Source organism: Ranitomeya imitator, chromosome 4 (genome assembly GCF_032444005.1).
Source record: "Ranitomeya imitator isolate aRanImi1 chromosome 4, aRanImi1.pri, whole genome shotgun sequence".
Classification (NCBI taxonomy): Eukaryota; Metazoa; Chordata; class Amphibia; order Anura; family Dendrobatidae; genus Ranitomeya; species Ranitomeya imitator.
Genome location: NC_091285.1, coordinates 723,977,326 through 723,992,153, shown reverse-complemented (window position 1 = coordinate 723,992,153; position 14,828 = coordinate 723,977,326). Strand labels below are relative to the sequence as shown.

At 45.6% G+C, this 14,828-nt stretch overlaps 1 protein-coding gene across 1 annotated transcript in view; it reads right to left on the bottom strand.

Annotated features, from left to right (window-relative positions):
- SLC2A4 (solute carrier family 2 member 4) overlaps positions 1–14,828 on the bottom strand; it is a 241,825-nt gene that overhangs the window by 53,124 nt on the left and 173,873 nt on the right. The window contains exon 4 of the mRNA XM_069767638.1: positions 12,286–12,410. Within this exon, the coding sequence (XP_069623739.1) occupies positions 12,286–12,410 (125 nt within the window). The remainder of the gene's footprint in view (positions 1–12,285; positions 12,411–14,828) is intronic.

Here is a 14,828-nt window from a genome sequence, read left to right as displayed (position 1 = left end):
GGTAGTGTCTGTAAGACATGTGTGATATTAAATGGGGAGAGTGTCTGTATTACATGTGTGATATTACACTGGGGGAATGTCTGTAAGACTTGTGTAATATGACATGGGAGAGTGTCTGGATTACATGTGTGATATTACACAGGGGTAGTGTCTGTAAGACATGTGTGATATTAAATGGGGGGAGTGTCTGTATTACATGTGTGATGTAATACCGACACCCCCCTGTGTAACATGTGTGATATTACACAGGGGGATAGTCTGTATTACGCATGGGATATTACACAGGAGTGTCTGTATTACACGTGTGACATTACTCAGTGGAGTGTGAAATTACACTGTGGGGTGTCGGTACTACTCCTGTGATATTAAACAAGGGATTGCCTGCATTACATGTGATATTACATGGGATAATGACTATAATACACGTGTGATATTACACAGGGAGAGTGTCTGTATTACTTGTGTGATGTTAAACAGGGACGTATCTGTATTACATGTGTGATATTACATGGGAGGAGTGTCTATAATACATGTATGATATTAAGTGGGGTGTGTCTATATTACACGTGTGATATTGCACAGGAGGAGCATCTGTATTACACATGTAATATTACACTGGGTAGTGTCTATTACATGTGTGATATTACAAGGGGGATGCCTGTATGACACGGGGGTTACATATTACACAGGGTGGTCTGTAGTAACCATGTGATATTAAACGGGAATGTCTGTATTACACAGGAGGAGCATCTGCATTACACGTGTGATATTATACGAGGGAAGCGTCTGCATTACACTGTGATTTTACACAGGTAGAGAGTACCGTATGTATTACACGTGTAATATTTCACAGGGGAAGTGTATGTATTACACGTGTGATATTACACTAGAGGAGCATCGGTATTATATGTGTGATATTACACAGGGGAAACAATAACCGGAAAGGAAAACAAGTCCAAGATAGTATAAAAGGGTATATGTTTATTATACACTACATCATAGACAAAAACACAGGTTTTCAGTTGTATTACAAGAAAAAATGGTCCATGTTCAGCAAGGATTGCAAGGCGGAACCAGGGAGCGGTGTACCCTCCTAATACTACCGCACGTATATTCCATAATAAAGTGCTAATCGGGAAAATACAGCGGACCAGGTGATGTCATGTCTAGAGGAGTCCTCAGTCACAGAGGACCCATTATTAGAAATGTTTCCCTAATTCAGCATTCCTTACCCATGTTGCCCCCTGACGAAGCCGACGCGAAACGCGCATTGGGGCAGTACGGAGTGGACGGTGTGGACCCATATACACTGCAACATGGGTAAGGAATGCTGAATCATTTCTAATAATGGGTCCGCTGTGACTGAGGACTCCTCTAGATACTTCCATACTGATATTATCACCTGGCCGCTGTCTTTTCCCTATTAGCACTTTATTATGGAATATACGTGCGGTAGTGTTAGGAGGGTACACCGCTCTCTGGTTCCACCTTGCAATCCTTGCTGAACATGGACCATTTGTTCTTGTAATACTATTGAAAACCTGTGTTTTTTGTATAATAACCATATACCTTTTATACTATCTTGGACTTGTACTCCAGTTTTCCTTCCCGGTTATGATAATTTATTAATGGGAGAGTCCCAATGTTTTTCTGATGTGGTCTCTCCCTCTCATTAGTTTCCCCACAAGGTGTTGAGCATGTGTGGGACGGTCACTGTGATGCTTTCAATTTTGGGCTGTATTTATTACAGGGGAAGTGTCTGTATTACATGTGTGATATTATATGGGGGGGAGTGTTTGCATTACACGTGTGATAATACATAGGGTTTTGTCTGTATTATACGTGTGATATTACACGAGGGAGTGTCTGTATTACACATATGATATTAAATGGAGAGAATATCTGTATTACACGTGTGATATTACAAGAGGGTGGTCTGTATTGCATGTATATTACACGAGGGAGTGTCTGTATAAGGCCGGTTTCACATTAGTGTTTCCCTGATCTGCGGCAGGCTGCGGACTTCCTCCGTGAAGCCCCGCCCTCGGCCGTACCTCTGCCACTAGCTCCGCTAGCTTTAACATTAGGTACGCAGGTCATGCGGCTGTATGCGAATGCTGCCGCATGCGTCGTTTTGACGATGCGAAAAAAACACAGAAGAGTGTCTGTATTACACATGTAACATTAAATGGAGGAGTGTCTGCATTACATGTGTGATATTACAAAGGGGAGTCTGTATTACACGTGTGATCTTATCCAGGGGAGTGTCTGTATTACGCATGCAATATTACATGGGGGAGTGTCTGTATTATACACGGGATGTCTGTATTACATGGGGGTCTGTATTACACAATGTGGTCTGTAGTACTCATGTGATATTAAACAGGAGAATGTTTGTATTGCACATGTGATATTACACTGGGGTAGTGTCTGTATAACACGTGTGATATTACACAGGGTGTGTCTCTATAGTGTTACATGTTTAATATTACACTGGGGGAGGGTCTGTATTTCACAAGGAAGTGTCTGTATTACATGAGTGATATTACAGGGGGCAGTGTCTGTATTACACATGTGATATTACAAACGATGGTGTCTATTATACATGTGATATTATGCGAGGGTAGTGTCTGTATTACACGTGTGATATTACACGGGGGGGTGTCTGTATTATACGTGTGATATTACATGAGGGTGTTGTCTGTATTACACGTGTGATGTTACAAGGGGAGTGTCTATACTACACGTGTGATATTACACGGGGAGTGTTGTGAGTTCTGTGGCGGAGCTCCCTCCTGTGGTCACAAGTGGTACTTCGGCTGATTCTCTCTGGGAGCTTCCGTTTGTGGAGGAAACTGGTACTGCTGCTTCTGAGTTTCCTCCCTCAGGTGATCTGGTGAGGTCGTTAGGTGCTTCTCTACTTAACCCCACCTAATGCTTTGATTCATGCTTCCTGTCAATGTTCCAGTGTTGGACTTGTGTTTCTCTGGATCATTCCTGTGGCCTGCTGCTCTGCATAGCTAAGTGCTTCTTTGCTATTTGTTGCTATTTTTTCTGTCCAGCTTGTCTATTTGTTTTGCTGGAAGCTCTGGGACGCAAAGGGTGTACCTCCGTGCCGTTAGTTCGGTACGGAGGGTCTTTTTGCCCCCTTTGCGTGGTTTTCTTTAGGGTTTTGTGTAGACCGCAAAGTTATCTTTCCTATCCTCGTTCTGTCTAGAATATCGGGCCTCACTTTGCTGAATCTATTTCATCCCTACGTTTGTCTTTTCATCTTAACTCACAGTCATTATATGTGGGGGCTGCCTTTTCCTTTGGGGTATTTCTCTGAGGCAAGGTAGGCTTATTTTTTCTCCTCTTCAGGCTAGTTAGTTTCTCAGGCTGTGCCGAGTTGCATAGGTAGCTTTAGGCGCAATCCACGGCTGCCTCTAGTTGTGTTTGGAGAGGATCAGGGATTGCGGTCTGCAGAGTTCCCACGTCTCAGAGCTCGTTCTATTATTTTGGGTTATTGTCAGATCACTGTATGTGCTCTGACCTCCATGTCCATTGTGATACTGAATTGCCTTTCATAACAGTACAGGAAGCCAAAAGTACTAATGATTCTCAATAGAGGGAAAAAAGAAGTTCTGAGACCATTTTTTTTTCTTGGCATTGTGTTTTGTCTTTTTTTTCCCCTAGACATTTGGGTGGTTCAGTACACAGGTGTAGCGATGGACATTAGAAGTCTGTCTTCATTTGTGGATCAGCTCTCGGCAAGAGTACAAAAGATTCAAGACACTATTGATCAGAAATCTATGTTAGAACCAAGAATTCCTATTCCTGATTTGTTTTTTGGAGATAGAACTAAGTTTCTGAGTTTCAAAAATAATTGTAAGTTATTTCTGGCCTTGAAACCTCGTTCCTCTGGTGATCCAGTTCAACAGGTTTTGATTATTATTTCTTTTTTGCGCGGCGACCCTCAGGACTGGGCATTTTCTCTTGCGCCAGGAGATCCTGCATTGAGTAATATCAATGCGTTTTTCCTGGCGCTCGGATTGCTGTACGATGAGCCTAATTCAGTGGATCAGGCAGAAAAGAATTTGCTGGCTCTTTGTCAGGGTCAGGATGAGATAGAGGTATATTGCCAGAAATTTAGAAAATGGTCAGTGCTCACTCAATGGAATGAATCTGCGCTGGCAGCTATGTTCAGAAAGGGTCTCTCTGAAGCCCTTAAGGATGTCATGGTGGGATTTCCTATGCCTGCTGGTTTGAATGAGTCTATGTCTTTGGCTATTCAGATCGGTCGACACTTGCGTGAGCGTAAATCTGTGCACCATTTGGCGGTATTACCTGAGCTTAAACCTGAGCCTATGCAGTGCGATAGGACTTTGACCAGAGTTGAACGGCAAGAACACAGACGTCTGAATGGGCTGTGTTTCTACTGTGGTGATTCCACTCATGCTATCTCTGATTGTCCTAAGCGCACTAAGCGGTTCGCTAGGTCCGCCACCATTGGTGCGGTACAGTCAAAATTTCTTCTGTCCGTTACCTTGATCTGCTCTTTGTCATCGTATTCTGTCATGGCGTTTGTGGATTCAGGCGCTGCCCTGAATTTGATGGACTTGGAATATGCTAAGCGTTGTGGGTTTTTCTTGGAGCCCTTGCAGTGTCCTATTCCATTGAGAGGTATTGATGCTACGCCTTTGGCCAAGAATAAGCCTCAATACTGGACCCAGCTGACCATGTGCATGGCTCCAGCACATCAGGAGGTTATTCGCTTTCTGGTGTTGCATAATCTGCATGATGTGGTCGTGTTGGGGTTGCCATGGCTACAAGCCCATAATCCAGTATTGGATTGGAATTCCATGTTGGTGTCCAGCTGGGGTTGTCAGGGGGTACATGGTGATGTTCCATTTTTGTCAATTTCGTCATCCACCCCTTCTGAGGTCCCAGAGTTCTTGTCTGATTACCGGGATGTATTTGATGAGCCCAAGTCCGATGCCCTACCTCCGCATAGGGATTGTGATTGTGCTATCAATTTGATTCCTGGTAGTAGGTTCCCAAAAGGTCGACTGTTTAATTTATCTGTACCTGAGCACGCCGCTATGCGCAGTTATGTGAAGGAATCCCTGGAGAAGGGGCATATTCGCCCGTCATCGTCGCCATTAGGAGCAGGGTTCTTTTTTGTAGCCAAAAAGGATGGTTCGCTGAGACCTTGTATAGATTATCGCCTTCTTAATAAGATCACTGTTAAATTTCAGTACCCCTTGCCTTTGTTATCTGATTTGTTTGCTCGGATTAAGGGGGCTAGTTGGTTCACCAAGATTGATCTTCGTGGTGCGTATAATCTGGTGCGAATCAGGCAAGGCGATGAATGGAAAACTGCATTTAATACGCCCGAGGGTCATTTTGAGTATCTAGTGATGCCATTCGGACTTGCCAATGCTCCATCTGTGTTTCAGTCTTTTATGCATGACATCTTCCGAGAGTACCTGGATAAATTCCTGATTGTGTACTTGGATGACATTTTGATCTTCTCGGATGATTGGGAGTCTCATGTGAAACAGGTCAGAACGGTTTTTCAGGTCCTGCGTGCTAACTCTTTGTGAAGGGATCAAAGTGTCTCTTTGGTGTGCAGAAGGTTTCATTTTTGGGGTTCATCTTTTCCCCTTCTACTATCGAGATGGATCCTGTTAAGGTCCAAGCCATCCATGATTGGACTCAGCCGACATCTCTGAAAAGTCTGCAAAAGTTCCTGGGCTTTGCTAATTTTTATCGTCGCTTCATCTGCAATTTTTCTAGTATTGCCAAACCATTGACCGATTTGACCAAGAAGGGTGCTGATTTGGTCAATTGGTCTTCTGCTGCTGTGGAAGCTTTTCAAGAGTTGAAGCGTTGTTTTTCTTCTGCCCCTGTGTTGTGTCAACCTGATGTTTCTCTTCCGTTCCAGGTCGAGGTTGATGCTTCTGAGATTGGAGCAGGGGCTGTTTTGTCGCAGAGAGGTTCTGATTGTTCAGTGATGAAACCATGCGCTTTTTTTTCCAGGAAGTTTTCGCCTGCTGAGCGGAATTATGATGTGGGCAACCGAGAGTTGCTGGCCATGAAGTGGGCATTCGAGGAGTGGCGCCATTGGCTTGAAGGAGCTAAGCATCGCGTGGTGGTATTGACTGATCATAAGAACCAGACTTATCTCGAGTCTGCCAAACGGTTGAATCCTAGACAGGCTCGTTGGTCGCTGTTTTTCTCCCGTTTTGACTTTGTGGTTTCGTACCTTCCGGGCTCTAAAAATGTGAAGGCGGATGCTCTGTCTAGGAGTTTTGTGCCCGACTCTCCGGGTTTATCTGAGCCGGCGGGTATCCTCAAGGAAGGAGTAATTGTGTCTGCCATCTCCCCTGATTTGCGGCGGGTGCTGCAAAAATTTCAGGCTAATAAACCTGATCGTTGTCCAGCGGAGAAACTGTTTGTCCCGGATAGGTGGACAAATAAAGTGATCTCTGAGGTTCATTGTTCGGTGTTGGCTGGTCATCCTGGAATCTTTGGTACCAGAGAGTTAGTGGCTAGATCCTTTTGGTGGCCGTCTCTGTCGCGGGATGTGCGTTCTTTTGTGCAGTCCTGTGGGATTTGTGCTAGGGCTAAGCCCTGCTGTTCTCGTGCCAGTGGGTTGCTTTTGCCCTTGCCAGTCCCGAAGAGACCTTGGACACATATCTCTATGGATTTTATTTCAGATCTTCCCGTCTCTCAAAAGATGTCAGTCATATGGGTGGTCTGTGATCGCTTTTCTAAGATGGTCCATCTGGTACCCTTGTCCAAGTTGCCTTCCTCCTCTGATTTGGTGCCATTGTTCTTCCAGCATGTGGTTCGTTTGCATGGCATTCCAGAGAATATCGTTTCTGACAGAGGTTCCCAGTTTGTTTCGAGGTTTTGGCGAGCCTTTTGTGGTAGGATGGGCATTGACTTGTCTTTTTCCTCGGCTTTTCATCCTCAGACTAATGGCCAGACCGAACGAACCAATCAGACCTTGGAAACCTATCTGAGATGCTTTGTTTCTGCCGATCAGGATGACTGGGTGTCCTTTTTGCCTTTGGCTGAGTTCGCCCTTAATAATCGGGCCAGCTCGGCTACCTTGGTTTCGCCATTTTTCTACAATTCTGGGTTCATCCTCGTTTCTCTTCAGGACAGGTTGAGTCTTCGGACTGTCCTGGTGTGGATACTGTGGTGGACAGGTTGCAGCAGATTTGGACTCATGTAGTGGACAATTTGACCTTGTCCCAGGAGAAGGCTCAACGTTTCGCTAATCGCAGACGCCGTGTGGGTCCCCGACTTCGTGTTGGGGATCTGGTTTGGTTATCTTCTCGTCATATTCCTATGAAGGTTTCCTCTCCGAAGTTTAAACCTCGTTTCATTGGTCCTTATAGGATTTCTGAGGTTATTAATCCTGTGTCTTTTCGTCTGACCCTCCCAGATTCTTTTTTCATACATAACGTATTCCATAGGTCATTGTTGCGGAGATACGTGGCACCTATGGTTCCATCTGTTGAGCCTCCTGCCCTGGTTTTGGTGGAGGGGGAATTCGAGTATATTGTGGAGAAGATTTTGGATTCTCGTGTTTCAAGACGGAAACTCCAGTATCTGGTTAAATGGAAGGGTTATGCTCAGGAGGATAATTCCTGGGCTTTTGCCTCTGATGTCCATGCTCCCAATCTTGTTCGTGCCTTTCATGTGGCTCATCCTGGTCGGCCTGGGGGCTCTGGTGAGGGTTCGGTGACCCCTCCTCAAGGGGAGGGTACTGTTGTGAGTTCTGTGGCGGAGCTCCCTCCTGTGGTCACAAGTGGTACTTCGGCTGATTCTCTCTGGGAGCTTCCGTTTGTGGAGGAAACTGGTACTGCTGCTTCTGAGTTTCCTTCCTCAGGTGATCTGGTGAGGTCGTTAGGTGCTTCTCTACTTAACCCCACCTAATGCTTTGATTCATGCTTCCTGTCAATGTTCCAGTGTTGGACTTGTGTTTCTCTGGATCATTCCTGTGGCCTGCTGCTCTGCATAGCTAAGTGCTTCTTTGCTATTTGTTGCTATTTTTTCTGTCCAGCTTGTCTATTTGTTTTGCTGGAAGCTCTGGGACGCAAAGGGTGTACCTCCGTGCCGTTAGTTCGGTACGGAGGGTCTTTTTGCCCCTTTGCGTGGTTTTCTTTAGGGTTTTGTGTAGACCGCAAAGTTATCTTTCCTATCCTCGTTCTGTCTAGAATATCGGGCCTCACTTTGCTGAATCTATTTCATCCCTACGTTTGTCTTTTCATCTTACTCACAGTCATTATATGTGGGGGGCTGCCTTTTCCTTTGGGGTATTTCTCTCAGGCAAGGTAGGCTTATTTTTTCTATCTTCAGGCTAGTTAGTTTCTCAGGCTGTGCCGAGTTGCATAGGTAGCTTTAGGCGCAATCCACGGCTGCCTCTAGTTGTGTTTGGAGAGGATCAGGGATTGCGGTCTGCAGAGTTCCCACGTCTCAGAGCTCGTTCTATTATTTTGGGTTATTGTCAGATCACTGTATGTGCTCTGACCTCCATGTCCATTGTGATACTGAATTGCCTCGCATAACAGGGGAGTGTCTCTATTACATGTGTGACATTACACTGGGGGAGTGTCTGTATTAGAGGTGAGATATTACGCTGGAGGAGTGTCTGCATTACACGTATGATATTAAATGGGGAGAATATCTGTATTATACATGTGATATTACAAGGGGTGGTCTGTATTACATGTGTGATATTACACGAGGGAGTTTTATGCGTGTATATATATATATATATAGAATATATAAATAATATATAAATATATATATATATATATAAATATAGGGGGTATTATGCGTGTGATATTACACTGTCACGATATGGTATGAAATATCATATAAGTAGTTTCTCTTGCTAGCAGGCTGTGGGCTAAAAAGCCCCCCTTCCCTTTCACTCAGCCAAGAGCTTTCCTTTCTAAGGTATGGGGGAAGAGGAGTTTATTACCTCTAGCTCGGAGAGCAAAGGTATTTACAACATCCCTGCAGCGGAAAGTGACCGGCTAGACCTGGATTCTAAGTCTCTAGAATTCATGGAAGTTCTTTGTTTTGTTTTTGTAAGATATTACACAAACCGTTTACGTTAAGAACACGAAAATATATATTCTTAATCTCCCTCGGTGGATCTGCCCATCCCTCTAAACACGGGCTTCTAACTTTATCTGGTAAAGAAGTAGGTATTTCTCTGTAAATATGTATCCCAGATAGGACATATTTGATCTCATTAGAATGCTCACGTTAATCCGAGATGAATGCTGGGTTTGTTATGACTATGACATGTGTTGTAGCGGAGTTATAGAAATTAGATATAGGTTAGGGTAAAATTAGTTAACTGAAGAGGTAGGAGGGACGAGGTGATCCAACCCCTTTCTGGGATGTTACAGACTGAAGCTATAACTGTCTGCCCAGATCCCCAGCTCAGTCTTCTTGTCTTTTTCCTGGAGAGCCCTGAGCACGTCCCATGAACTGGGACGTATGGAAACTCCACTAGCCTGGTTGCCTGCAATGCTTTGAACATGTGAGTGTTATCTTTTCTCCTGCAATTCCTTTATATTATAATTACCTTCTACATATTTGCAATTGTCTCATTTGTAACATAGTAACATAGTAACATAGTTAGTAAGGCCGAAAAAAGACATTTGTCCATCCAGTTCAGCCTATATTCCATCATAATAAATCCCCAGATCTACGTCCTTCTACAGAACCTAATTGTATGATACAATATTGTTCTGCTCCAGGAAGACATCCAGGCCTCTCTTGAACCCCTCGACTGAGTTCGCCATCACCACCTCCTCAGGCAAGCAATTCCAGATTCTCACTGCCCTAACAGTAAAGAATTCTCTTCTATGTTGGTGGAAAAACCTTCTCTCCTCCAGACGCAAAGAATGCCCCCTTGTGCCCGTCACCTTCCTTGGTATAAACAGATCCTCAGCGAGATATTTGTATTGTCCCCTTATATACTTATATATGGTTATTAGATCGCCCCTCAGTCGTCTTTTTTCTAGACTAAATAATCCTAATTTCGCTAATCTATCTGGGTATTGTAGTTCTCCCATCCCCTTTATTAATTTTGTTGCCCTCCTTTGTACTCTCTCTAGTTCTAGTTTGTAACATCATTTGTAAAATATTTTGATAAAACACTGCCTGAAACTTTTGATGGGGTATATTATTTAATACTACTTCGCTCTCCTGTTCTAAACGTACCCTAAGTCTCCTGAAGGGAATTACGCTACTGTGTTGGGTTAGCTTCGAACCCGTTTAATCGGAGCTGGTGGCAGCAATACCGTGCAGGCTTTTGGGGTGATGTTGTAGCGACTGCGGCGTTGATAATTATTATTCCTGCCTGAGTGGGAGTAGTTTATCGCGTCGCTGCAGGGTGCCCAATAGCCAGTACATAGCAGGCAGCCTTTCTGGCGACTAATTACCCCAGGGTGCAGTACCACATCTGACCTGAGACTAAGGGGGGCGCCAGAGAGCTGCAAGTTTTAAGTGGAACTGTAAGCGGGATATACATAAATCCCTGCAGTTCGTGGTATATTGCAGAGCAGTGTGATACCTACAATAAGCCCCTGCTGTAAACTAAGAGGTCAATAGCCTTGTGTGTGCTTTTTCATCAAATTGTTAGCAGTGGAGGGATAACTAAGATAAGCCCCCTGCACATGTGATAGCCGTCTGTTGGCCCAAAGTCACCCCGATCCGTGACGTAGGGGTGACGGTCACAGTGTGAATTGTGACAAATTGGTGGCAGCGGTTAGGGATTCCTGACAGGGGTCTGTATTACACATGTAATATTACATGGGGCGGGTCTGTATTACACGTGTGGTATTACACGGGAGGAGTGTGTATTTCACATGTGATATTACACTGGGTAGTATTTGTATTACAAGTGTGATATTTCACGGGGAGAGTCTGTGTTTCATGTGTCATATTACATGCGGTAGTGTCGGTATTACATGTGTGATATTACACTGGGGGAGTGTTTGTATTACATGTGTGATATTACACTGGAGAAGTGAGGGAGTGTCTGTATTACACAGGGAAGTGTCTGTATTACACGTGTGATATTACATGGGGGAGTGTCTCTATTAGATGTGTCTTATTACACAGTGAAGTGTCTGTATTACACGTGTAATACTACACAGGGGTGTGTCTGTATTACATGTTATAATACATGGGGGAGGATCTGTATTATCCGTGTGATATTACACAGGGGAGTGTCTGTATTACACGTGTGATATTACATGGGGGAGTGTCTCTATTAGACGTGTCTTAATACACAGGGGAGTGTCTGTATTATACATGTGTGATATTACATGGGGGGAAGGTGTGTAGTACACATGTGATATTACACAGGGGAGTGTCTGTATTATACATGTGATATTACATGGGGGAGTATCTGTATTATACGTGTGATATTACATAGGGGAGTGTCTGTATTACATGTGTGATATTACATGGGGGAGTGTCTGTATTATACATTTGATATTACATGGGGGAGTATCTATATTATACGTGTGATATTACACGGGGGGAGTGTCTGTATTACACGTGTGATTTTACATGGGGGAAGGTGTGTAGTACACGTGATTTTACACAGGGGGAGTGTCTGTATTATACATGTGATATTACACAGGGGAGTGTCTGTATTACATGTGTGATATTACATGGGGGAGTGTCTGTATTACACGTGTGATATTACACATGGGGAGTGTCTGTATTATACATGTGATATTACACGGGGGGAATGTCTGTATTATGCATGTGATATTACACAGGGGAGTGTCTGTATTACACGTGTGATATTACACAGGGGAGTGTCTGTATTATACATGTGATATTACACAGGGGAGTGTCTGTATTACATATGTGATATTACACAGGGGAGTGTCTGTATTACATATGTGATATTACACGGGGGGAGTGTCTGTATTACATATGTGATATTACACAGGGGGAGTGTCTGTATTACATATGTGATATTACACGGGGGGAATGTCTGTATTATACATGTGATATTACACAGGGGAGTGTCTGTATTACATATGTGATATTACACGGGGGGAGTGTCTGTATTACACGTGTGATATTACATGGGGGAAGGTGTGTAGTACACGTGATTTTACACGGGGGAGTGTCTATATTACACGGAGGTATGTACTGGGCAATTATACTTCTTTTATTTTTCTCCTCTGACTGTGTGACATGAGGATGATTGGAGTAGTAGTCTACAACTGTGGACGTACTCCCTACCTGAGAAGGCCCCTATCAGGAACCGTCCTGTGATCATCATCTCGTAGGATCGGCAGAGCTGTGACAGTCCCATTAGGCTTCCCCCAACGAAGGCAAATACATTATTGAGGATCATCGCTCGTTTCCTGCAACGTATGAAAAATGCAACTGTGATCATAGATCTCCAGACTGTGGACAAACAGCAGCCCCAGGGTGAGTGGGACACACAGCAGGACGCCCCCAATTCTCCTCTCCATTAATGGCTGATAACAGGGAGTAATAGATTGTAGATGGTGGTGTAATAACTGTCATAGTTGCATTTGTTATCTAAATTTGTTTGTTCGTGGGTTAAGGCTTGTTCTGGAAAAAAAAAGAAAAAAAAAGGGATCTTGTGATTGGTCCATGTGAGCAAGTGTTCGAGAAGCTTCAAGCCACTACACCTCTGTTTGCTGTTTGGAGGACTACAAATTCCAGATGCGCTGAGTGGAGTCTGCACTGCAGGTCAGTGCATAGTGTATATATATAATTGTCTAAGGGTTTTTCCGTCTGTCTGTCCTGGAAATCCTGCGTCTGATTGGTCGAGGCCGCTAGGCCTCGACCAATCAGCGACGGGCACAGCATGGCGACGATGATGTCATAAAGGTTGCCTCGACCAATCAGCGACGGGCACAGTCTGCCGTGAATTCGCCTCGACCAATCAGCGACGGGCACAGTATCGACGTAGATGTCATAATGGTTGCCATGGCGACGATGATGTCATAAAGGTTGCCTCGACCAATCAGCGACGGGCACAGTCTGCTGCGAATTCTGGAATCATCATTGTCCATATACTACGGGGACATGCATATTCTAGAATACCCGATGCGTTAGAATCGGGCCACAATCTAGTGTAACATAAGAGACTGTGAGCCCTCGTGGGCAGGGTCCTCTCTCCTCCTGTATCCTCACCCATCCCTTGTAGATTGTGAGCCCTCGCGGGCAGGGTCCTCTCACCTACTGTATCCTCATCCATCCCTTGTAGACTGTGAGCCCTCGCGGGCAGGGTCCTCTCTCCTCCTGTATCCTCACCCATCGCTTGTAGATTGTGAGCCCTCGCGGGCAGGATCCTCTCTCCTCCTGTATGCTCACCCATCCCTTGTAGATTGTGAGCCCTCGCGGGCAGGGTCCTCTCTCCTCCTGTATCCTCACCCATCCCTTGTAGATTGTGAGCCCTCGTGGGCAGGGTCCTCTCTCCTCCTGTATCCTCACCCATCGCTTGTAGATTGTGAGCCCTCGCGGGCAGGGTCCTCTCTCCTCTTGTATCCACACCCATCCCTTGTAGATTGTGAGCCCTCGCGGGCAGGGTCCTCTCTCCTCCTGTATCCTCACCCATCGCTTGTAGATTGTGAGCCCTCGCGGACAGGGTCCTCTCTCCTCTTGTATCCACACCCATCCCTTGTAGATTGTGAGCCCTCTCGGGCAGGGTCCTCTCTCCTCCTGTATCCTCACCCATCCCTTGTAGATTGTGAGCCCTCGCAGGCAGGGTCCTCTCTCCTCCTGTATTCTCACCCATCCCTTGTAGATTGTGAGCCCTCGCGGGCAGGGTCCTCTCTCTTCCTGTATTCTCACCCATCCCTTGTAGATTGTGAGCCCTCGTGGGCAGGGTCCTCTCTCCTCCTGTATCCTCACCCATCCCTTGTAGATTGTGAGCCCTCGCGGGCAGGGTCCTCTCTCTTCCTGTGTCCTCACCCATCCCTTGTAGATTGTGAGCCCTCGCGGGCAGGGTCCTCTCTCCTCCTGTATCCTCACCTATCCCTTGTAGATTGTGAGCCCTCGCGGGCAGGGTCCTCTCTCCTCCTGTATTCTCACCCATCCCTTGTAGATTGTGAGCCCTCGCGGGCAGGGTCCTCTCTCCTCCTGTATCCTCACACATCCCTTGTAGATTGTGAGCCCTCGCGGGCAAGGTCCTCTCTCTTCCTGTATTCTCACCCATCCCTTGTAGACTGTGAGCCCTTGCGGGCAGGGTCCTCTCTCCTCCTGTATTCTCACCCATCCCTTGTAGATTGTGAGCTCTCGCGGGCAGGGTCCTCTCTCCTCCTATATCCTCACACATCCCTTGTAGATTGTGAGCCTTCGCGGGCAGGGTCCTCTCTCCTCCTGTATCCTCACCCATCCCTTGTAGATTGTGAGCCCTCGCGGGCAGGGTCCTCTCTCCTACTGTATCCTCACCCATCCCTTGTAGATTGTGAGCCCTCGTAGGCAGGGTCCTCTCTCCTCCTGTATCCTCACCCATCTGTTATGATCTGGTGGCCTTGGAGCAGCATGAGACGTACTCTGGAGAAGGTGGTCCCTGTACTGACCGCAAACCCTGAACCTAGCAGCGCAACTAGAAGTAGCCGTGGGGGGTACCTAACACTCCCTAGACCCCTCGGCACAGCCTAAGATCTAACTACCCCTAAAGACAGAAACAGGAAACCTATCTTGCCTCAGAGAAAATCCCCAAAGGATAGATAGCCCCCCACAAATATTGACTGTGAGAGGAGAGGGAAAATAACATACGCAGATATGAAATCAGATTTTAGCAT